Genomic DNA, 26387 nt, shown 5'->3' with positions numbered 1-26387 from the left:
AGGTGCAGGTACCATTATCAGGGTTTTAGGTACAGGTACTGCTAGTGCTATGGGTACAGAGGTTTAGGTTCAAGTATACAGGTCCTAATGAGGTTTTGGTACTGGCACAGCTATGGATACAGGGGTTTAAGTTCAATTACAGGTTTTTAGGTACCGCTTACTGGTATGGAGGTTTACTTGTATTATGTAGGTGCAGCTATTTATACATAGGTGAACAATGTAGTTACAGCATACACTAGCTACAAAAGTTACAGGTCCGGGCCTTTGCCTGTACTCGATTAAGTAACTTGTGCCGAGTTGTGATAATCAAATGCTGACTAAAATATGAATGCAAAGAATCAAAGATCTGAAATCAACGATGGTCTGAATCTTTAAAAAAATCTTTACTTGCAAAAATACTGCACTAACCTGTATAAGCAGGTGTTTTTTGTAGCCTTGCTAGTCATAGAAAATGTGTGTGCAAAAGCCAACTACCACATTTTACCCATCAATGGGTTAACCTTAAGTGGGGACTGTTTTTGGAGAAAGCATGATGATGACCCTTGTGAGACAGCAAGCTAAAGGTCAGGATGTCAAGTTGACAGAAGGTCAAAGGTCAGGTTGTAAAGTTCACCCTTTAAAAACAAAAGTTGGCAGGAAAGACAGAAATCACCTGCAGTATGTGGGGGTGACTGACAATGATTTGTTTATCAACACTGGAGACATCCGTCAAGTACAAGGCAACATGAAACCTAAGAAAGTGTACCACATGTTCTTCCCTGAGGCTCAGAGCTCCTTCTTAGACACTTGAAGACTTCTTTAGAAGGTATCTTTAGAAGTCTTCAAGAATGAAGACTTCTAAAGATAGATCTACCTCATTGTCTCAGAGCCATTCTTGTTTGGCCCAACCTCAAAGATAGACGCACTTACAGCAAGTATTTTAGATCAGTGTGTGGAGAATACTAACTAGCCACACAAATGTAGAGAGGAATGCATGCTTTGAAGCCTGCCTAGGAATATATTTATATTGAAAACGTTTTTGCAAAAGAATAGTCTTTCAAGCTGACTTAAGTTTTCAACTCTCCCATCTTCCATTTTCTTTGTTGAGGTGGTAATAGACTGACTGGCCAGACATCACAATTAGCAGTTGAATCAATGATGACACATGACTGTTCAACCAATGAGAGAGGGGCTGCATGTCTGTTAGATGTTGCATTGTAATGTTTTTATTTTACATTCTTATGTTTTGATTGAGGTGGGTAGGGCTATGGAATTGGTCTATTGTAGAGGGCCGAGGAAGGTGACATGTCATATTTGACATGATGTATGATGAATGATATGTCCATGTAGGTTAGACATCCAGGTAATAAGATACGCCAAAAAGTCCAAAACCATATCCAGTTACTTGAGTAACTTCTTTTCGGCGTATGATGAATGATGCTTTGGACTCCACATATGTCTATGAGTATGACACTGTTCTTTCTTTTTCTACCTAACTTCTACAGCTGCAGACTTCTTCTGGGAGCAAGTGGCTGTAAAACCAGAAACTGACGATAAAGGTAAAGAATTCTCCCAATTTACCACCACAAAGTTTTGGACACTGGTTGTACTGGTGTACCTACATCTGTAGATATTTCTAAAGGCACTATTATAGTTATACACAATCATACAGCATCTTCTTGACATTTAACCATACAGGTTTGGACCTCTTGAAGCAAGTTGCTGTAAAATCAGAACCCGATGATACAGGTACAAACTCCCAGTTTACCACCTGATTTTTGGCCAGTGGTTTCACTGCTGGACCTACATTTGTAGATACCTGTATTTTGCAGGTACCGGTACTGATATACACTAGCATACATACAGCATGATCTTGACATTTAACTTCTACAGGTGGGAACCTCTGGCACCAAGTGGCTGTAAAATCGGAGCCTGACTCTGAAGGTACAAGCTTCTCCAGAGTGGTGTTTTCTAACATTCTACATTCTGACGTTCTACGTTCTGTTTTATGTTGTGCACCTTAAGTTTTCCTGTGCACCTAACATTTCTTGTTTTTTTAGGTTATAATATATGCACCAGTGCACCAATTCCTATGATTAAGTTGTAGCCCTTTAATCACATTCAAAGCAGAAAAATATTTGTACATTGTAGTTACCTGATTCAAGTGTTTGCAATGTTATACAGTTTTGTGCAATTTGTTTTTCTTTTTTATTGTATAGTGGTAAATGTTGACACGTACGTGTTTACTTTGCGCATTGGTAGAAGTCTAGCAGAGTTTTGAGTTTGACGTTGTCTTCCACTAACAAATCAATCTGTCATTTCTTTAGTCGTTGTACATGGAACAATGCAGGGGATAAATGATACCTGAAAATTATGTACCGTGAATACAGTATTAGCCGGGAAGTTTGGTAGAAATAGGTCTGTCTATAATCCTTTTTTTCCTCAAAAGATTTATTCCTACTCTTGAAAGGAAAGTCCATAAATTATGATGAAGTATTTGATGATAGCTCCATTTGTCAGTTTGTTTGTTTTTGATGCTACCAGATAGAGTGGGTAAATGATGTAGGAGTAAGACCCAAGGGACTGGCTGTCTTGCTAAAAGGACCAGAGGTGTCCATCTTACTACTAGTCTAGCCTGGATCAGTTCGGCCTGAAGTTGCCTGTAGCCTTTTATGTGCCAGACGGTAATAAGCAGAGGTGATAAGCAGTTCACTTGACCATGTCACATCACTGCCTTTGCTAAGCCTATGGCCTTGGACTGTTGGAGTTCACATATGAAAAGTCCATGGCAATGAAATACAACTAAGCCAGAAGCACCTATTTGGCTCTGGCAGGTATTGTCACATCCACTTGTATGAAATCCATGGCTCAGCAGTTTTTGTGAAGGCCTAGTCAAGTCTGTACAGATACTCAACAGGATTATTCTCTTTTGTTAGTGATTTTGATTGAAATTGGTTGCTGATGATAGTAAAAACTGATCACATGGTTGTGCTGACATCTTGACCAACAAAATTGTAGATGATGAAAAAGATTACATGTTGTAGCAGGAGGCCCAAGGCCAGATCATCATCATACATACAAGTGGCGAGAGGACAGAAAATGAGCTTGTTAAAAACTAGTCTGTGTAACACAAACTCGTGTAACACAAACTCTGCTGTCTGGGGCTGTAACTGGCCCCTGCTGGCAGAGGCTGACTAGATGTTTGGTGGGCTGCTGTAAGCAAGATTTAATCAGGCATCATAAAAACCTGTTGGGATTCTTTCCGAAGCATGTGAAAAGCCTCAGCTTTCTAACTGTCCTGTCCTTGCAGTGTAGCTTGACAGCAGTGGGCCAAGGCCGCTCCCATGTGGGAGGGTGAGTGATGGTATGTCTCTCTGTATCAACCCACTGGAAAGTCGGGTGTCAGGCAGGGATGCCATGGTTCCATCAGGGCCTTAGGGGGTGCTACTTTCCTCTGACCTTTGGTCTCTTGTACTCCGGATGTCTGCTGCCTGATTGCTCCCAGGAAAAAGAACACAATTATGGTGTTAGTACAGAATCTTTGATAAATCTTTACATTTGTGTCCAGCACTGTGCACTAGCAGGAGTAAGTTGAAGCATTGATCGTGTATGACGACTTTAGATGAAGGCATGATGTTAGGGTGAGATGTTTTAGTATGATTGACAGGTTGGCAGACAATATTTGTGTCAGAACTGGTATCACAGGACCCAGAGGAGACTGTTACAGACATGATTTGTGATGATTGTGTTGGGTCGCTTGGGGCTCAGAAATGGAGTTTGAAGTCAAGATGTTGGAAAATGATTGACATTCCAGCAGACAGTACTTGTATATTAACTGGTGTCACATGTCCTAGAGGATACAAAGGTGTCAGTTGTGAAGGAGGTCAGAATATGGAGGATTGGAGTGATGGGCAGATATGATGGGAACTGGTATACAGACAATACTTGTGTGATAATGATCATTACAGTATTGACACAAAGTTGTAGCCGCATGGATATGATGTTATAATAATAATAATAATAATAATCACCAGGTGTATTTTGCCAGCCAGTAGGTACCCATTATGAGTAATGAGGCTGATTAACGTGGTCGAGGCACCTATAGAGAATGTGGCCTTGATATGTGTTGTCCAGGACAACATTTATTTGATAACAGCGTGAAGAGTATAGCCTACGAGTAGTGGAGCCTGTAGTGGAGAGGTGAAATGTACACCACTTTGAATGTTTCTAGATTTACACTTAAACTTAAAGTAAAAAGTCTAATACGTATACCTCTCCCTAGTAGTTTCCTCCACCAGAATAATACATCAAGAAACCTCATCAAGATTTTCCACTTTTATTCTATGTCCAGTGCATTATTCAATGTGTGATGACTGTGTTGAAGATTATTTTTCTTTACCTTTTGTCAAAAACACTTGGCATGATATTGTTCTTGATGTTTGACTAGTGAACAGGATGAGATTACCTGGCATTACAGGCCATATCCCTGGCCATAGCAAAATGTCTTAAGTTCTGGCCATTCTTGAAACCCAACCTACATTGTAACTACAAGCATTGCTGTACATGTGTCCAAACATATTAGATGAAAATATAATACCAACTCCCTGTAGGTCCATCAATTATCATCCTTGTCAAGGATTTGCCCTCGAGAATTTGGGTCCAACATTTCTGTATGCTGGAAATCACTCAAATTTACCCGAAGAGATGAACTTTCAAGCAAAGTCATTGTAAATGAAATTTTATCACCTATGCCCTATAGTGCTGTCATCCTTGGTAACGACTTACTCTCAGTATTTGTGTTTAACAGTTTTGCAATATACCAAGTCCCAACACAGATGAACCTCCAAGCTTAGATGTTGCTGTGTTTGATTGTAATGCACATGTACGACAATGAAAATCTATCACCTATCCCAAGTAATGCTGTCATCCTTGCCAAGGCTTTACCCACTGAGCCTGAGAAACCTGGAGCAGAGCTGGCAGGATTGACACAGATGGGGTTTTGCCTTTGGTAGGATCTGGGGTCCGTGGTCCATTTCTTTTCATTCCCGCATACTGAAGGACGATCCATCATGTGACCCAGGCCGGTTATTGGGAATAATTCCTTAATACCACGATTGATTTTGTGGGGAACGGGCCCCGACGCGTGCATGCATCCTTCCCTCTTATGCTGCCACATTATATTTCCCTATGGTAATCCCTGCATTTTGCCATGTTGCATGCCTTGTCTGTTAAGGTACTATGTCAGGCTTGAGGTATGTACAAGAGTATGTACAAATCCATGCTGGTAATTTTCTGAGCAGGAAAATTGATGACATTCCCAGTTTTCCAATGTTGACCATGATGGGAATCATATATCTTTGCTTGCTGCAAAATCATGAAATCTCTTCCTGACCCAGTGCAGCTATAGCAGTGTTGTACTTTGGCAAATCAGATTTGTATGATTTGGCAACAGTTAACCAGTTAAAAAGAAAATTACTTTACACCAACTTCAGAGTATAACAATAGGCAGTTAGAGCAAACATAATGAAGTCATTGCTATCAAATACTGTTACTTAATCAGGTAGTAAGGTTGTCTTGACAATGAATCTGAAGGAATTACAAGGAAAATTCCAGTGTAAGTAGCATTCTTCTGTTTCCACAGCAGAATGACGTCATGCCTTGGTACTAGTCTACATTGTACATGCATATCAGGGGGTCTGCATGGGGGATTCCAATAACACAATATTCCAAATTTACGAAAACTGACTAGGTCAACTTAAATTCTTATGTCCCTTCGAATTACATGGCAGAAATGGGTTTCCCTACAAATTACAGGAAAGTTAAAAGGTGTACTTACACTTTACAGTTACACCTCACGGAAAAAGGTATGCAGACCCGCATACCAGAAGGAAGTCTCTCAGCTATGGAGGAGCCAGTTGTACAAACTGCACTATTGAGGTGCAGAGGACCCAAACAATAGGAAAACTGAAGCTCAAGGTCTGGTGCATTGGGGCTTTGAGGGTTTCATTGGAGTGCGGTGGCCCCTTCTAACTCTTTTGATGTCTTGGTTCCCCTATACATGGCTCAATATACCCACCTGTGAACTGTAATTGGCGGAAGAAAACTTGTGATTACTTGACTTGAGGTGGGTATGATGAATGAAAATGTACTTATGTAGCAATGTGCAATACAGTACTTGCATCAGAGGAAATTTGCAATTCTTGTTGTAGTTTGTGGAAAGAGTACAAGATGAAATAATAAACGTTCATTCATATCTTGTACATCCCATTTCGGTGCTGCCATTTGTCACTGTGTAAGAACACAGCACATTGCATATTTGCAACATTTCTCAAATTGCAGGATTGGTGAAATATTTGACCATTTGCAAAATTGCAGGTAAAAGGAAAAATGTTTTTCGAGCCCTTTGCTGCTCTTGTAAGTTGTATAAAAGGGCACCCACCACATAAGAGAGAAGGAATAAAAGGAGACTTCAGATGAAAACAGAAACAATGCCCTGTGAATAGTCTTTATCGTTTGTCTCACTCCTTTTGCTGTGCTGAGCACATCCCTGATGAAAGCTGTTGTGCAAATGGGCAAACAGATAGAGTAAAAAAGGTGCAAGGTTCGTCGGGCGGGTCGTTAATTTATTAGGCCATTAGGGTTGATGAAGTGGAAAATGATGAGCAGTCTGCGATGACAGAACTGAGGGGAAAATCAGTCAGTATTGTCGCCAATCTCTTAAGTCCGCTGGTCGAATCCTGCGAACAATGGGCAGCCAGAGGCTCCCAGTAGCATATCTAACGTGAACAATGCCTCCCTGCTTTGAAAGGAAGGCCTGTTTGCGCAGTGGAGAATTCCCCATCACGAACAAAACCCTGCATACAGACCCAGTCCACCTCAGCATGGTAGCAGGCCGAGCTAGTGTTGCCAGGAAGTTCAGACAGAGGAACAACAACAATTGCTGTCTGCTCATACTATACACCAGATAGCAGTGTATGCACGTTGTGCCGTAGGGACTTTCAGAAGGAGGCCAACTCTTCGTCTGCTTTGAATTTTTCTTCCCCTGTCCTGCTGAGGACTGGACGTCGGACATAACTACTCGCTGTCTTGCTGGGCTCTGATCCAGGTTTGTTGCATCCGTATTGCTTCTAGACAAGTCAGGAAAGTTGGCTGTGGAAGTTGTTGGCTTGATGCAGTGTCTACAGCAGCTAAGCTGGACTGAAGGCCCATCTATTACTCAGGAGTGATTGATGCTATGTTTTACAAGGGTTACAGTCAGGGTGGAAAGTAAGACTAGTAGCTAACAGTTAGGAATACATTATTGGTGCAGTACTGAGGACTCAGCAGTGGGTGACAACAGACAAGCCTTCAGCCCATATTTGACACTTGTGTGAATGAGAAGGATTCTGCATTCTGACACTGTTGGTCGTAGACTAGAGACATGCACAAAATAGGAAGGCTGTGGGCAGTTGTCCAAAATGTATACAGGGTCGTTTTCATATCTCACATTCTTGTGCTCCCAAGTAGACATTATGACAGTCTGTCTAGAATTGGGCTATCCGATTTATAACTTATTAAATTTATAACTGTATTTGTAACCGATGAACTAAATTGAATACCAGAATATCACTTTGAAATAGACTAGCTAGTGTACCATCCTCCATAGTTATTGCTTTCTCATTCTTTTTGCTTGCACAATGAGCCAATTCCTACCATTTCCATGTCGTTATGAATTGATATGTAATTTTTTTGTAAGTTATGTACAGTCTGTTTAGCTAGATTAAAATTGATTTTAAATACTACAGTGTATGCTACTACTACTATAGTTCCTACTGTTTATGTCTGGAACTGGTGCTCTCTGCTTGTTAACCTTCCTTCCAGTACACATAAAGCGAGGGGCAGTGTCCAATATACATGCTAAATAACTCAGGAAAGTCAACCCAAGAACTTTTGCCCTGTAAAATATGCAAATCACAGGCTAAGGCAGAGCCTGCTGTATCATCTTCTACGCTCTACTTAACCCTCCATTTATTTTCCTACCTACCTAGGTATGTAATTATGTCAGACGTGCTGTAGAATTTCGATGAGTGTCTTTTGAAGTTTAGATCATCCTGCATGCCAGTGGCTACCCTCTTGGGATGATGGCATTTTGTAAAGACAGGGCCCAGAAATCTGTGAACATCCCTTCCCTTCCTTTCCATTAATGCCTGTTTCATGTCAGTTTCCTGGACACCCTGGCTCGTCACTTCCACATTTTTTCTATAGATTCATTGACAAGTTGGCCTTGAGTTTTCCCCTCTGTGATGTAAACTTCTGTAACCTTGGTTAGTCTTAAGGGGTACGGAACAGTAAAGACAGTGGAACTTCTGTAAGGCCCCTGTGATCTATGTGGCACATACCTTGATCAGACACACTTGACCTTCCTTTGACTTAAAGTTCGAAAGGGAATCTTTACCAGCTGCAGTGTCAAGTTCATGCATTCAGGAAGTGGGAGGGGTTACATACAGGCAGTAACAGTTAAGAAGGCCTCTAAGTATGGAAACATCAAATATGTATCATACTACTTGATTCCTTATCAGTGTCGTAAATCAGAGGTCGGCACTGATGAGTTTCTTGAAAGATTGGTCAGTCGTGGCCACTCTAACCGTACCTGGCAACTCATTCCATGCAAATGTACCCCTGTACGTAGATTTTGATAAAATTTGATAACGAATGTATCCACAGACCTTTGACGTTTCTTTCATAATCTTCTTGTTCAGTTTGAAAGAGCAGCTCGTTACGCTGACGCCAGGAATTGTGTCATGTAACTAATTACGACATCAATGGGCCTCGCAATAAAGCAAGAACTTCATTTCCATTTTGATAGCCTATTCGCAATCAAAGGAACATTCTTGTATTGTGATGAAAGACAGATCGCAATTAACTTAAATCTTTGATAAATGGGACGGGGATACGTAAAGGCAGGCCAAATCCCTGGTTATTGCAGTGGAATTAGCCTGTAGTACTTCTGAGGGTTAGGATGAGTTATTCTGTATGGGAGAATTTCATTTCCTGCTGCGTGTATCCACAAGTCTTCTCAGAATTTAGAAACAAAAAATAGAAAAGACCGTCCCCTCCCTTTCCACTTCTTGTAAGCTGCACATATTTGTGTGGCATAGAAATGTTACTGTAATTCAAAGTAGACAGATTCATAATTTGCATTCTTATGATCTATTATAGGGTCAGAGTTGATGCAAAAGAAGGCAGTTAGATATGGCAGACTTCAGCCCATTACCCAATTGCTTTGTGACCCAGACCAAGAAAGTAGCATTCTAAATTACCAATACAACTGGGTTCTATATAAACTCTCAGGTTAATGAAGGTTAGATGTTCCCTCAGATTGTCATCAAAATCCTTCCAAAAGCAAGTAATTACATATCTATGTATATCATACATACATTAATGATATGTAGCTTCTTTGGTTTTGATTTGAAGTAGTTAAGGTATGACAGTAAGGATGGTAATGTACAATTTAATCATAGTGAGTGATGTCGATATCATCAGTATAATGGAAATTGCTCTGCATGGAGCATTAAAAGCAACTAAGAATTATCTGTGCTTGGATGAGATGTTTATTTATTCATACTGTAACAGTTATTACCAGCCTTTTTACGATGCAGAGCTGGTATACCATTGTTCTTGTAAATTGTGGTGATATTTGAATCTTATATGAGAGTCGTTGACATAGCAGTATTTCTTACGTCATAGAGTCTGCAGTATAAAGATCTATTAGACTTGTTATCATCTTGAAGCATATTATATCTGTATCAAAGCAGGTTGGTACACATTTGAAATAGTCTGTATAAGTAGTAGCCTCATTTGCTTAAAGACTATTACTCTAGTCTCTACCAGACTCCATGGGTCGCTGGAAAAAACGTAGAAATGGAACAGATAGAGGAGTAAGCCGGCCAGAGAACTATAGCCGGCTAGGGAACAGGGCGCTAGCCGGCTGTACTTCTCTGGCCAGCTTACTCCTCTATTTGTTCCATTTCTACGGTTTTTCCAATGACCTTTATAATGTAGTCTGGTAGAGACTAATTGCTCGAGTGAGGCCTTTTGAAAAATGCCTTAAAGTTTCACTAAGTCTCTTGGGTATCTGAAGTGTGCATGAGTTCACTGATGCTGCATCAGTAGATCCCCATCTCCCTACATGCAAGGTTTAAAAAAATCTGGCAGTCTTGTGGGATTATATTAGAGTCTTTTTGATACATGTATGAGAGAGTCCTTGGAGTTAATTATGGGAGCAGGCCTGCCAGGAAATATTCAGATCATTGCGTCAAGGTCATTAGTTTAAACAGAATAGACTCTGTCACATTGAGTAGTTTTCAATTAATGTACACAAATCAAATTATAACCTGATTCTCACAGGACTATTCAACAGAATATGCATATTCTTTTGACTGGTATGAACAGTGTGTTGTGGTATGAATTTCATGCTGTAGATATGGCACATTCTTGTTGCATACAAATCGGTGTATGATAAAAGAATTTGGGGTTTTGATGACGGTGAATTCAACAATGACATTTCTGTGCAAAGATAGTCACTGGATTTGATATTCAGAGAAATTTCAATAGGGGTGCTACAGTTGTACAAATGTATATCAGTGGTTAGAACATAGAAGAAATGGTAACATTTATGTAATATCTGTGTGAGAGAGGCTTTGAGAGGCTTTATTTGTCCATTAGCTGTGATACAAAATTCTAAATATTGTACGCTGCTAGTCTTCCTGGACATATATAAAAGTACACACATGACACAACGTAACACATACAAATACAGTGTGTTGTCATATGAACCACGGCACTGGAGCATTCTGGATTTTGACAACCTCCTGATGACAAATTGTTCCATGAATAGACACAGAACTGTTGAGCTGAGTGCAGATTTTTGTGGCTAATCCTGGAAATTGTCCCAGCTTGAACTTGGCGTGGACTCTGTTGAAAGGTCGTTTAACGTTGCAACCTTTTGGTAACAAGAGTTTAAACGACTGCAACAAATACCAACTGCGGGATCACTCAAAGGTATTTCTTACTTATTCAGTTATTGCTAATCAATAAGTTCTTCTTCTTTTGATTTATATTCGACATGAAGTTCCACAATTTGACATTGAAGTCTAGTGTCTATTTGTATTCTTGAAATGTTTATGGATACTATTCTGGTGTATTGTAAACATCTGATTAACGTAACTCTTGTGAACAATGTTTATGCTACGGGACTACTTAGCTTGAAAAAGGAACAACTTGCACATGAATATAGATGTGTTTTATATTTTGAATCTGCTATGACATAGATCAAATTACTTTTCATAATAGCTTATAAGCACACGTCCACATTAGGAGACACAGACACATGTGGTTTTGACTTTGTTTCTGTGCCTTATTTTAGTGTGGATGAAACCCAGATGCAGGGATGCTTTTGTTTTGGTTGTTCAAGGTCAAGGTTCAATGTCAGGGGTGCCCCCCCTCTGGGTTAGGGGACAGCTGGGAAAACGGAGCAGCAGTCAAGTAGGTTCTGTCAGCACAGTCCTTAGTGTAGGAAATACTGTAAATTGACTAACGTACACTGGGCTATCTTAGTGGTAAGAGGGGAAAGGTGGTGTTGGCAGTGTTTTTACTTCGCATTTGAAGCAACTGTAGGAACGCGATGCAAGACAGCACATGTTGGCAGAGTTTTGATGGTTCCCAAGTAAACCTGGGAACATAAAACCTCTGCAAGTTTTTCCCCATATACGGTACTGTAGTACAGTGGGGCGCAGCAAGGCTTTTCCATTGGGAAAATGTGCTTAGATCCGGTGTAGGTAACATGGAATGATGTAGTCCTCAGAGCAAGTCTGCCTATTGATTTGTCCTTGTGGGAAGGATTAGAACTGAAGTCATCATTATTATTAGTATTTATCCCATACCTTGAGGCGAGGTAGAAATGACTTCTGCCTTCTTAAATCAAGTCGTAATGAAACCCTAAACTTCTTAAATCAACGGCTGCATCCTTGAACTTAAAATGTAATGAAAAAAATGCCCTGCAAGCTCTGTTAGTCTCTGTTGCAAGCCTGGGGTACCATGTGGGTTACATCATGACCATGTTCTGTGTTATCCAGGGTTGAAACAGAGGTTAATCGAGCTTTAATAGTTCACACAACACATTGAAAGTGTTCAAGACTATTGGTCATTGGACACTGGGGGAAGATTACCGGTAGTGCCCTGAGGACCCTCTTATATTAGAGTCTGCTAGCAAGGTTGGTATTTTTTTTAGGGTATGTTAGAGTCTCTGGATTATTGAAAGTGCCATGTATTTTTGCAGGGATGTAATTTGGTGATGGGAGGGAAATTAGTCTGGAGTTGTAGAACATGTTCTGTGGTCTTTTCCATGTCATTGATTTGAGGTGGAGATAGCCTGGATACCAGACCCTAGCCCAATCTCAAAAATATCTATCGGGTACTTTAGGTCTCCTGTCTCCTGGGATTTCAACCCGCGCCAAACCCAGATGGCCAGCTCACAAACCCAACACCGTAACCACTACGCCAAAAGAGTCAGACCCGTTTGGCATGGTCAGTTTGGCGGCATTTGAACCTCATTGTTACATTGCTAGCATTTTTTTATCAAAAGATTAACAGTACATGATCTATCAAACCAAGAGAGAAGATTTTGTTTCTTCCGTAGGATTTTCTTGCCTGTTAATAAAACCTGCAATCTGCAATTTGAATGTAACCTGCTAGATGTCCCAAATTCAATTTTATCTATAACAAATTATACCTTTTGAATTGCCATGCGAATGGTAAGCCCCAGGTATTCTTATTATGGATGAAAAGAATTATGGAAAATGTCGAATATCACTTACTTCATCATGGAAAGTCCTGAGTTTGTTGATGTGGGTTGTGTCCCTGTCTGTATGTACTGAGGAATGGCACTGATTTATTAATAGTGATGGTTTGGCGTAGATTAAAATCTATGAGGTCAAGAATTTCTCATGTTCCATCCATCCATCCAAATTACAAAGTTCATGTTGACACTACATGTACTTCATGCATATGCTGGATATAGATGTACTGCTGTTGATGTTCTGTAAATGCAGAAATGTTCACGATGGTTTTATGTCCTCGTTTTTCGCGTTGCCAATTCACTGCGAACTTAAAACCACCGCAAACATTTTTCCATGGCAGTAACTTGAGTAAGGGACTGTACAGTGCATGGTGCTACTGCGAACTTAAAAACACAGCAAAATCAAATCCCAGCAAACTTAAATGCATTTACAGTAGATAAGTATAGGCATGCTTAAAAAATTAATATTAGGCTATACCACTTAATAATTATCTTCTTTGTTGTCAAGTCGAAAATTTCAGGAAGAGGAAAAACCTTTAATAGAGTCCTGTATTCACTCCCAGAAACTGTATGGACCATATGCAAAGACACAGTACATTTACAGACGTTTCTCTCTGAGTTGAGTCTCTTTAAGAAATCTGGAAATCAACAAATAAAAATGTTGTGGCCTTATTCTGTCCAGTTCAATTACGCTCAGGCATCACGAGCCAATTTCAAGAAATCAGATTCTAATCACAGAGGAATATTAATCATCTTTGTGGATGTTTACAGTCGAGTAGTCATGTGAACCTACTTTTGGGATATCCAAACAAAAACAAAGTTAATATAGAGTATGAAGATGAGTGATGGCAACTGGAAACTATGATCAGGTCCCCTATGATCATAGGCGAGATGAAAGCTTGTCCCCTCTTGGTATGGGGGGAAGAATCTGGCCTCATGCTGGTATAAAAAGTTCATCCAGAGTGCACCACTACAGACCTATTACTGTAAATCTCCTCAAATAAGGCAAAATATGACCCTGTGGGATGTAGATAGGATCAGTAAAGGGTTATAACTCCTGCTAAGAAAAGCTATTAGCAGAGCATCAGTTGAAAGGGTCACAGCATAATCGTGAACTCTTCTCTTCAAAGGTTGTCCTAAAATGGAGGTTTTCTTAGATTATATGTACTGAGAATGAAGGTGGGAATGTTCGTTTGAGTCCATGCCATTGAAGAAGTGAAATAACTGTTAAGAGTTGAGTCCTAGCTTTATACTTGAGATTTTAGAGAAGAGATGAGAAATTCAGATACTAACCTGTTATGCTGCTGCTGAGCTCTTTCAAAACCTCTAGCCTGCTGTGTGACCTACATAAGGGTTTAGAATATGGCCAAATCCACTTACACTGATTTATGGTCATCATGTGGCCAGGCTTTAGCTGAGATAACATCAGTTTATCATGGAGAAATTACTACTGTATGACTATCAGTACATTAAAGCAGCTTCCAGGATACAGGTAGTGCCTGGGGGAAGGTGGGAGCTGATTTCTGTCAAGTGAACTCTCAAGGTCAGGTCAAGTTTACCAGGTGGTTGGCTGGTGGGAAGTGCTGGGAGTTCACCAGAGTCGTTTCTGATTAAGTCAGCTCTGACATGTGTGACATTGTAGCAAATGTACAGCAACAGAGTTTTTAATATAAAGAACTATTAATTCCCACTCATATGTAAAAAAAAAATGTATATGTACAGTGACTGTACTTTTAATTACAAGCATCAGTTATAAGGAATTAGACTGAGTACCATCCTACACATCTACTTTGTCTACAGGAGCTACCGTGCTCTATAGTGAGGGAAAAGCGTGGGTGCTTTCATGGTAATCAGGCTTAGAAGAGTAAGCTGATTACGTACATACATTTTGAGTGTGGTTTGGTCTAACATTTGTACATTTTTTTTCCTCAAATGAGACGAAAAGTCGGGAAAGCACGTATTGCACAAATCTTTGTCAAGCCAAGGCTGAAGCCAAGCCAAGAAGTGTCAAAAATCCATCTGATCAAAACCTTGCTATTTCTCTTCATATATAAGTATAACAGGTTCCAAATAGGATAAACAGTAACAATATTGCATTGATTCAGTAGTGACTGAAAACAGGAATCTCCTTTCTTTTGGCCTGCACCTTTCTTTTGTTAACGTCATGAAACTCCATCTTTGGTGACAATACATTAGATTTAGGCTGTGGGGGTCTTGGGGAGTCTTAGCGAAGAGAAGAAAACATCCCACATAACTGTATTGTGAAGAAAACATTCGAAGTAAATAAAAATAAACTTTTTGTGATTTGATATCATATTGCAATGTTTTTGAATGCCGTGAATGTGTAACAAACAGAACCAAATTCGATAAAGTCATCCTTGTCATCCCTTGAGTCTGTGTGGTCTGGTCCATATTTAACCCAATTGACTTATATGATTGATGATGTCATGTGGCCGTTCTGAGAAGGATCGTTCTTGTCAGTCAGTCTGTCAGGAGAAACGGTCAATAATGGCGTGGCACCAGCCTTTCCCTTTCTTCCTTCTCGACCCAATGTGCTGGGTTCCCAACCTTCCCATGCTACAAAATGTCACGTTTTATCAAGGTCAGTAAAATCTTCCATAGTTGTCTTTCTTAATCAGTTCCGAAGGAAACTTTTGTCAGAGCCGTAGTGGAGGAGTCCCCAGAACAACAGAATATAACGGTAGTCATTGAGAGGAATGGCAGATTCGGCTTTGATTTTTATATCATGATTTGATTTTGAAACTACTTAGTTCTACTTTGTAGTTGTAAAACTTCATGTTAAATTGTACTTGTGGTTGTTTGTAAAATCAATATATATATAACGTATATAGTTTCTACACAGGTGCATGTACAGATACATGTATGGGTCTTGTTCTCAAGTACCCCCATCCCCAAACCGTTTCCTTGGACACATACTATACTACCATACATCGTACCAGTCTGTTCTTCTAATTACTGAACAGATGTATCAAGACTTGAGTGCCTTATGCTCTTGTTTGGTAAACAAATCAACCAAGTCCTAAAAGAAGATATGCCAGGAATTCAAAGCAACTTTCTGTGAAAGTGATTTAGTGAACTAAACATGGTCCTTCCATCCATTTCCATTGGCCTCAGTAGGAGGGAAGTACATGTACATTGTACATGTAAGGAGCCTGCCCTTGTACATTGTAACTCTTTCTACTGACTGTTTTACTGTTTAAGTGTTATGTTTGTAATATCATCCAGAATGATAAGCATTTTATTAGCAGTTTTATAGACTGTTTATTGCCATCCCGGTCAGTAAGGTTGTATTAGATTTATTAACCTTTGCCCTTTATGCAGAGAAACTTACAGGCAAGATTCCTATGTTACTAATCTTAATTAACTATTGAATATACTGCGGAGAAGGGAGTTAAACTTTTGATATTTACTGGTGCTAATGTGTCAGTGTCATGGTTCTTTGCAACCATAAGATTGCAAAGATTGCTATTTGCAGTCGTCATACTCAGAGAGTGTCTACATCTTTTGTAATTAGTCAGGTAGCACAGTTTTTCCCAGACTTTGCTTTTTCAAAGTCACCATGTCTCCAAAAATGTAGTTATGTGTAGTGCTCTGTTCCTATCCAAAGCAGTGTCATAAAAATAGCTTCCAGTGAGAGAAATGGAGGAAGAAATGTCAAAGCAGCAGGAAGGTTGGAAAGCTATAATTCTTAGTGGCAGCTCCCAGTATGGTGCCACATTTGATCAAAGGTACCCAAGTAGTCAGCTGTTAGGATTTTCCAGTTGCGTTATTTATGAATGGTTATTTATGAGTGCGTTGCATGGAACAAGGCAATCAGAGAAGGCAGACTTCACCCCGTTACCCATACTGCTTTGCAACCCAAATCCACAGGTAAAGCTAGTACACTGAGGATGTAGAGCAACAAATTATATGTGAATTGCAGAAACACACATGGATACATGTACACAGTGACATACACAGAGTTACACAGACAAGCCTAGAACAATACTCCACCCACTTTGAGTGAAGCAATAAACTGATAGATAATCATACTTCCAGGGTAATTATAGACATGTATTATGATATGATTGAGACCATACCAGGAAAGGTATAAATAGAAATTATACAAGTGTTTGTTGTGATTATATTATATGAACATTTATGCACAACATAACATATTGAAATGGAATGGTCACACTTTGCGAAAAATATTGGATTCATAATTGAAGACGATTGATCCACACAGATGGCAGATTTGGGTCAAATAGTATTGAAGTTCCTGTCACTAGTTGTAATAGCAAAACCTGAGGTTGTCAAAACAGATCAAAACTTTAGCCTGGTATCCAGTTGTATTATAGCTCCAGAGTCTGTTCTATCCTTTCCGCAAAGGAATGGATAGAAGAGACTCAGGATCTGTAATAGGAGAGGACAGAAGAGACTCGAGAGCAATAATATTAAAAAGTACGGCTGGATACCAGGCTGTCATAACTTGGCCAATGTGCTATGTTGCTAGATTTCTTTGCATATGTGTACGTCTATTTTCTCATGGTCTCATACATGTGTTGTCTAACATTTCATTGATTACACAGCAGAAATCAGATGAGGTGAACATATACGTGAGACCCATAACAGAGAGCTTCCATGTTACTATTTGGAGTATTTACAACTCTTTTATGTGCACATAAAAATCTGGTGACTTTTGGTGTCACTGTCGCAGACCCCAGTGTTCAGACTATTTTATAGTTAGCCTACATAACTGTACATGCCCTGGACCAGGGTAGCATATCTTGTCATTGCTATCAGGCAAGCATGGGCAAAAGTAGGCCAACATGAAATCTCATCCTCCCAACCCAAACCATTGATACCCGATCGGTTAGGGTGGGCGTTGTCACATTTCGTAATAAGTTGTGGTACCATTTTGATGGTACTGGCTGTTACAAAACTAACTGTCAGTCAACATGGATCTAAGACTATCTTTACCCTTATATGACAGCTGAATTTTCTTGCAGGATGCATGTATGACTATCCCAAATATTTGCCAAGTTTGTAATTATACGATGATCGCCCAACAGCAACACAACGTATGGACCAAGTTTGTCATCTTCGGGGCAATAGGAGCAAACAGTACTATCTGGTTTCTTTTTAAATATTGCTAAAAGACACATTATTGGATGCACATGTAGAGGCAGGTTTGCTAACTGTGTGTATCCTTTTCTCCACATGACCTGATGATGATGTTGCCATGGCGATGATGATGATGTGCTGCATCCTATTGATACATCATCTGAACCCTTTGAACGTTTTTGATGTACACCATAAAGGTATGCAACTCTTTTTTTTCTGTGTGTTCTTTGTTGAAACAGCATTTACCTTTAGTGACAGCTGTGGAATAAGTAAGCATTAACTTGATAAGTACGGTAAGCATTATTAACTTGAAAGTTCATCTGTGTTGGTAGAAGTCATTATTGAACCAGTTTAACTGTAATATCATTCCTTGACAAAGACTGGTGTTCAGTCGAAAATTTGGATGAGCCAATTTTTGTGTTGGATATTACAGTTAAACTAGTTCCATAAGCATTAACTTGATAAGCAAATCACCTCTAATTTTGATATGAGATGAATTCGTACATATTACGTTTTATACATTTCCAAAATCTTCTTTAAACACCCACCTTCAAGGAATTAATTCATAGGATAAAGCAGTGTCTTTAATATAAGATAGAGATGGTAATATGCTTCTTCATCACATTCACTTCACTCCTTGCTTCCCCCAAGGTGGTGCTTTATATCCTTATCTAAAGTAAGTGGCAAGATTTTATAGTATTGCCATTCTTCATCTCCCCCTTTTAATGGAGCGAAAGGTTCCCCGAGTGACTTATGTAGCAGAAAATATCCAGGAAAAAATGGATCTTCCTAGGCTTAGATTTATGTCATGACAAACTTCTATAGTTTAATGTGTTTGGCCTCCTTGGCCATTCTTCAAACGTTGGACCAGTTTTTATGACTTCGCCATGTCTTGTGCAGTAGATTTAATACCCTGGAAAAATAGATCTTTGCGTATCATAGATATATGTTGATATGATAAATTTTGATCGTTTAATGTTTTTGGTCTCTTCTGCCATTCTTCAAGTGGTAGACCAATTTTTATGAGTTTGCCATATCTTGTGTAGTAGAAAATATGCTGGAAAATGTAACATATATCTTTGTATACTATAGATTTATCATATGATGGACTGCAATAGTTGACGTCTTTTGCAATTCTTCAAACAACAACTGTAGACCATTTTTTTTTAAATTAAGAAAAGTAAATCTTTGTATGCACTGAGATTTATCATTTTTACATTATTACAATCTTTCATAGTTTAATATGTTTGCCCTCCCAGGGTTGAACAAGTTTTCTAAAATCCACTTGTCCTATCGGGCAAGCACATAAAAAATGTCTTGCCCAAACCAATTTTTCACTTGCCCAAAATTCAAATGTCACTGTTACTAGTATATGCATTTTCACTTCCAGCAATGGAATTCTCTGTAGACAATTGCTTGATGTCATGACTGTGAAAAGTAACAAGTATATCAAAATTGCACTAAAATCAATGGAAAAATCTTACTTGCCCGATCGGACAAGTGGGGAAGGACATGCACTTGCCCGAACAGCACTTTCACTTGCCCTGGACAATAGGGCTAGTGGACTTGTTTATCCCTGCCTCCTTTGCCATCCATCAACTTGCAAAACCATTTTTATGACATTGCTAGACACAACTGAGCTAAATTTACTCTGGTGCTGGAAGAGCTTCTAAATAACTGTAAATCTGGAACTTTCTCAATAGTTTTTTTTTGGTGGCCCCCTAGAATACTAGATAATTTCCCCATTGACACAAGCATTTTCACAGAGGTTACTATCCTAGAGTAACCCAGCAGACCTTCTGTCACAGATTTCATAAGACCTACACAATATGCAGTATGCTTTGCCAAAATGTCAATGCTTCCAAATAGCCAATAAGATTTCCCAAATGGACCATAGTACAGCACTTATGCCATGGTATTATCGTGGTGCGGTAACTGTGCCTCCTCTCAGCACCCCATCAGGGGACCTACTGACATGAGTGTCTCCATCAGATACAGTGATGTCACTAGCATACTGTAACTTTTGAAATATTCACCTTAGTTTTATGGTTATGATTATCGCAGTGATATTAAGTTACTACAACTGTAACAGCTCTTTCCACTGTGAATTTGAAACACCTTTTCCCCCTCCAACTGCAAAATTAAGTTCCTGTGAACTTGAAATGATTTACAGTGGGTGAATGTTGGGACTGTGCCAGATGGAAGTGTTTAGGGTGTCTGAATGGGAGTCCATTTTGCCTGGCTGAAGTGCAAAAATACAGTCTATTTCAGCGCTGTCTCCAGGACCAGTCTCTCCATCCTGTGATGGAAATTTGCTTGATGTTATGGACTAAAATTTCACCCTGTCCATCCAAAAATCTTAACTGCATGGCATGAAATTGATGAAAATTTATTTTCCAAAACTTAAAATGACATGTCACATGGGATCCCAGACAGCCCTGGTGTTTTTACATGCTACTCTGAACTAAGTCTTGAAGGATTTTCATTTTTACTAGGACTTGGTAAGTGAAGTCTTAAAGCAGTTGTGTGACCTGAATATTTATCAACACGAAAGCAAGTTAAATTTTATCTCAGAATTTTGCATTATTGTTCCAAAATTTGCTAGCTATTTCTATACTGAATTGTAAACTAATGTCTGTCCATGTTGTGATTTTGTGAAGTAAAAAGCCAAGTATTTTTTTTTTTACTTTGCATCGTGAATCATAACCAATACCAGATTTCAGATGCATGTACATGTACATGTGAAATGCAATGTACGTGTCATGTTCATGATACAAACTTTATGATCTTTCCTTCAACATGCCTACATATATATTGATGATCATGTAATCTTAAGAATCGATTTCTGCAGTGATCTAAACAGAAAATCGTGCCGGAGGCGCTACAATCAATTTTTGAGATGTCAGTTTCAGAAATGCGTGGTCTGGACACTGGCCAGAACACAGAAAGCATGCCCCTGAATAACAGATCTTGATTCATACTACATGCTTCTGTAGGAAAGGTATTGGCAGCTGTTGTGAGTTATTGGTTGGACAAGGTTTGGTTCACAATAAAAGATAGCTTTGGTTTGTTAATTGCTGTGGAAGGATATACTTGCAACATTTACTGATAAAATGATTTGAGTTGATCACCTAGAATTAAAGTGACCGATGACACTTTCGGAATAGCTTACAGACATTGAAGATTAATGAATAAGTTTAAATTAGAGTGGGCTTGGCATGTTGATATGTATATACTGAATTAAGATACCTCGCTACGCCTCATCAATAAAGGTATGCAGACCTTCATGCTGTGATTCTTGAAATTTTCATGGTGGTTTTTATGTTCATGTTTTATGCGCCACTGCCTCCATCTTCTGCCTCCCCTTTAAACCATGAACTTAAAATCACTGCCAGCACTCCATTTTGTCCCTTCTGTGAAATGGAAATTCCTGAGATTTTAAAGCCAAACGTACAGTAGTTGGCAACATTGTCGGAACAACTGTCCTGCAGCTGGAAAACCGTCCCAAGCTTTACTCCCTGACATGTGTGCTTTCATAGGTTCATGTGGCATGGTTACAACGTCATCTTGGATTACCTGTTAGAGTCAGACGGGTTGGACCCTACATAGTTGTGTTGACAGTCAGACAACAGAGTTGGTGCTGACTCTGGGAAACTTTCCAGGCTGGGAAGTCTAAATGATAGGTTCTATTGAAAACAGGAGGAGACTGATCTCTTTATCATGGAAGAATGGTGCTGTCAGATGAATTTGCCCAGGAATCTCACATCTTGCACATGTATGTGACCTCAGGTTGACCTGTCAACACTTGGTTAACCAAGCCTCCAGGTAGTAATTATGGGAAAAGTTAGGAGAAAGCTAGACCAATATAGCTAGGGGTTCTAATCTGGTTTGCAACTGAACAAAATGAAAAGAAGTGTTGTAAACATACATGCGTATTGCTCAAATTGCTAACCTTGTCTCTCAGCTACCTAACCCAGTAACCAATGCAAGTTTGGTGCCAAATAGCTATATAGATCATTAAGCAGCCTAAAGTTAGTATTAAGTTGTATCCACCAGATTGTCTTAGCATGATTGTATGTAAAGTTACTGTATCCGATAATATGACGATCTGTAACTGTACTGTAACAAGTTCATTTATACTTGCAGGTACTTAATTTCGCTTCGGAAGGGGAAAGGCATTTTTTGCAGTGTTTCAAGTTCACACTTGAAAGATTCTGTTGTACATTGTATGATTATAATACATTTGAAATACATCTTCCAACGTTCCCACGTTATGTGATTGCAAAAATAAAACCACTTCTAACATTTCAAGATTTGCAGTATTCTCAAATCAACTTCAATTCTAAATATTGCTGTTGATGAAAAGGTTGCCATGCTTCATTTTTGTTGTCCAGGATCTAAGGATATTTTCCACAAAGATTCATCTCCTAATACAGATTTCTTTAATGAGTTGACCCCCCTATGTACAGAAAAGTAATAGCATTGCCTCCACCTCTACCTGATATTTAGAATGCAGGTCTAAGATTAGAGAGATTCATGGCAGCAATTCTGACCCAGGCATCTTGCAGCGATATTAGATGGTGAAATAGATTGCGTGGATATCGTGCGCAGGTGAGCGATATCGCTGCACCTGATAGAGCACATAGATAACCAGCTGTCCTCCCAACGTCCATCTGTCCTAAGCTTGTTAGCGATGCTCTGGAGGAGAGAGCTAAATAAGAGCAAGAAAGTCTTGCCTTTCTTCAAAGAATGTTTGTAAATAATTTCCTAAGGGAGGAATATCATTCTACAGTGTGTAGTAGAATGTTACAATTTTCTTGTTCAAAACCATAAATTTTGAGGACACTATTACCCGAAAGAGGGAACAGGCAGGGTACAGAAATAGTGGCAGACGAAAATATTATTATTTACTAATACCCGGTAGGGATAAAAGAAGTATAACGGCAAGATTGGAAAGTTTTCTTGTAGACAACTACATTGTATAAATTGTTAGAGCAGGAGTCATTACACCAATGAAGGTATATTTATGAAGATACCAATATGTTGGCGGATAGATATTAGTTTGTGAATGGGACAAAAGCACAACAAAAAGAAGCAAGATCATCAAAAGTCTGAATAGCTTCACAAGGTCGTTAGCTCATAGGACAAGGGAGTTTTTTTGCATGCAGCCATAAGTTCTTACTCCAGTCGTCAAAGCCCCAAGCAAAGTTACACTTACAGATTAAGGACTACAAAAATGTTGGCAGGTAAAAATTGTATGTATACAAGAAAAGTTCAATATCGTTATATTCCTTGCTGGCCTAAGGCATATCAATAGGTGAACATGATAATACTATGACAGTCACTATACATTCAACTCTCACTTTGCTTTGATCCTCTGCCAGACTGAAACAGCCCTGAAGGGCCTCACTGTCAGTGCTTTTGCTGCTCATGAAATTTTGAAATGTTCCTAAGCCTGTTATGGTTTTATTTGTATGCCATTGTCATCCTGAGAGCTTTTTGATGATCTTTGATTTCTGTTGACTTAAAATGCTGTCTGTCACTTCACTGGATTGGGATTCTGGGTTGCCAGTGTGTAAGATTACATCCAGACTATATAGGAATAGTTTCTTCATTTGGCATGCATAGAAAGACAGATACAGGTATAGCTTGCCCTCCCACCCTGGGCTGAATGTGCGAAGCTAACCGTGATATTGTGACTCCTGATCGAGTGTCGTGATACCCAGCTGACCATGTAATGTCCAGCTGTTCTTATCTGGTTACATTTCCCCAGTACCAATTCCCCGGGCATCTACGGTCTGGACTTGAAATTGGGGTTTTACGCAGCGACCGCCATTCCATTTTTTGACAGAATCTTGACAAAATTAGCTTGTCTGAGATGAAAAAGAAAACTATGATTAGCCCAAATCACTCCACAAAATGAGCAGGGGGTTGTCAGGACTGGAAAGAAATCTTGAGGTGAAACCCTGTTTGAAGTAAGTAGTTGTAAATTTCCTGGTGTTTTTTTCTTGATATTATGACACCATTGTCTTCCATTGTATTACAGTATTGTTTTGACTGCGAACTAACTAGTAAATGCGGAAATCTCTTACAGGTACAGTAGGTTAACAGTTGAAACAAAACTGTAAAAAAAAAAAACGCATACGTTGACATTGTCATGAATTGAATTGAATTGGCAGAGTACAGGAAAACAAGAAAAAAGAAATGCTGCAAATATTTCAAGATTTAAAGTAAGTCTAGGTCTCTGGCTGTGCTGTGATTAAATCTATAATAATGCAGACGTGGAACCAAAGCCAAGGTGAACCAAATGTCATTTTTGTTCCCTTGCTATATTGGTCGATATTTCCAAATCTGGTATATTTCAGTCCAATGTCATTGACCCCCAACACATTAGGACCAATTGCATGTACCCATTGATTGGACATAACCACCGATCACAATGTTAATGGGCACTGTAGAGGTGGCTAAATAGGCTATTCCTGCGGGAGCCATGGTTACCTGCCCCATCTCTTACTGTGCATGTATGTAGATTGTTCTGGTAACTAATCTGTGTCCGGTAATGGCCACAACCACAATAGTTTTCTGCAGTAAGCACCCACCAAATGATCGGGCCATATTGAGTGAACACATGCCTTTATGGTGGAAGTAGGCTATAAAAAAAATCAGTTTATGAGGTGGTTCGCAGTTCATGGAGGAAATGCGGCTCATTGAGGAAACGTCTTGACACAAAGAGGCCGGGAAAACTCATTCTGTGAATTTATGTAGCAATATTGGGAATGTGGACAAAGTGTTGATAATGTTTTCTTGTGCTTGGGGTCTAGTCAATCAGTTGAAGTAAATGGACGGAATGACCTGTTTTGTTTCCTCTGTTTATAGAGCTAGAGGATGGCCCAATTTTGGTAAGACTGTAGGTTTTGGTGGGTATTAAAAATGTTGGAGGATTCTTGAGGAAACCATCGTCTCTTCTCTTTTGTCTTTTCAACATTCTTTATCACAGACTGTTTCTGGGTCATTCTCACAGGTGATCAGATCAATTAATTGATTGATAAGCTTTATTCCATACCTGTGTTATCATCCGTCACTGTACTTGAAACAGCTGGAGGTCAAAACTATAAAAGATACATAAAATCTATTTACATATCTATATTCAATCATTAAAGTCCATCTGTCCTGGGCTCCATCTGGAATTTCAATCAGAAATGGTCTATGTGAATCATTGATAAACAGTGAGAAATACAACTGTCTTGTCCTTTAGTTTACCCGGACAAAAGCCGCAGTTAGCTGGCAGTGATTGGACAGGTGCAATGGTTAATAGCTATTGTGTTATACCTTTCAGAAGTGCTGTGATTTAAATATGCATGGTATCTTTTAGATCAGGTTTCCGATTTGGTCTCCAGACTGTTTTATTTTTACTGCCACCTCTAACCTAATTTCTGAAATTTGCCTGTGTTATCATGTGCCTACGCCAAGTGTAAGATCGATGGCGGGAATTTGAAGATTCGTACCGCCAGATTTCCGTATTACCTGGGCTTGATGCATGGTCCCCGGACACCCCTCTGCCATAAATTGTCGGTTTTTCCAGCATGTCTGGAATAGGGATGCGCGTGAATGGTCGACCGACGGTCCTATGCGGAGATCGTTTGTCGATACGGGCTGGCAGGTGGAGTAAATAATGTATCGCATTAACCGAGAATCACCCACGCTAATGAAATAAAGGCCGGTGTGAAGGGCCCATACCGGGGTAATGATGAAGCCGGGGCCTCTTTTTCTACGCGGGAAAATCGTTAGCGGGCCATTTTAGTCCCAACCGATGAGGTTGGAGTGTGGGAGGTAGATCCCCAGGGGATTGTACATGTCTGCCTACCACCTGTGCAGTCCCTGTGACTCATCAGCATAAGTCCCTTCAATCACTGGCCTTTCGTTGACCCAAGGTCATGTGACAAATGTCTGTCCGTTGCTACGCCGTTGTCGTGTGTGATTTCCCGAGATTTATCTCACTGTGCAAATCCACTTGATCGGCTTAGGGAGGAGAAATTCATCAAAAATACATGGTTAGGTCCGATAGCCCCCAGGCGATTCCCAGCAGTGGCAGTTGATATATCTAGAACCCCCCACTACAGATGTTCTTTCGCTAGCGAGCCAGAGACAACAGAGAGAGGCAACATCTCCTATTGTTCAACCCGTTTCCCAACAGAGAGGCCGCAGAGAGCTGTCTCCTCCCCTATTGTTCCCGTAAACCATTATCCCGTTGTGTTAGTGCCACTTGCCTGCTTGTACCATTCCTAGCTACAGTAGCGGTAGGACTGAGCTGAGATGGAAGCTCCCATAGTTACGGGTAAGTGCTTCATGTCTGTATCTGTACAATTAGGATGTTGTCAATGCTCATGTAGTCTGGGGATGTCCCTTAGCGTTACAGAAAAGGCTTGGTCATACTCGATAGCCCTCTTGT

General features: G+C 39.7%; 2 protein-coding genes across 13 annotated transcripts in view; one reads left to right on the top strand and one right to left on the bottom strand.

Moving 5' to 3' along the window:
* Positions 1-12879, bottom strand: part of LOC118403955 (UPF0711 protein C18orf21 homolog) — a 30307-nt gene extending 17428 nt beyond the window's left edge. Inside the window, exon 1 of the mRNA XM_035802854.1 lies at positions 12834-12879. The gene's annotated coding sequence lies outside the window, so the exon portion shown is untranslated. The remainder of the gene's footprint in view (positions 1-12833) is intronic.
* Positions 1-26387, top strand: part of LOC118403953 (double-stranded RNA-specific editase 1-like) — a 146449-nt gene that overhangs the window by 9813 nt on the left and 110249 nt on the right. For 5 of the 12 annotated variants that reach the window (XM_035802839.1, XM_035802837.1, XM_035802841.1 and 2 more), the window contains exons 3-5: positions 1485-1538; positions 1678-1728; positions 1873-1923. In XM_035802839.1, coding sequence (XP_035658732.1) covers positions 1485-1538; positions 1678-1728; positions 1873-1923 — 156 coding nt within the window. Of the gene's footprint in view, positions 1-1484; positions 1539-1677; positions 1729-1872; positions 1924-6920; positions 7085-15296; positions 15417-25990; positions 26274-26387 lie in introns of those variants that run through there. The other 7 variants (XM_035802846.1, XM_035802845.1, XM_035802842.1 and 4 more) reach the window with 6 other exon arrangements.

Source organism: Branchiostoma floridae, chromosome 16 (genome assembly GCF_000003815.2).
Source record: "Branchiostoma floridae strain S238N-H82 chromosome 16, Bfl_VNyyK, whole genome shotgun sequence".
Lineage (NCBI taxonomy): Eukaryota > Metazoa > Chordata > Leptocardii > Amphioxiformes > Branchiostomatidae > Branchiostoma > Branchiostoma floridae.
The sequence above is the reverse complement of the archived record's forward strand: the minus strand, read 5'-3'. Positions and strand labels throughout refer to the sequence as shown.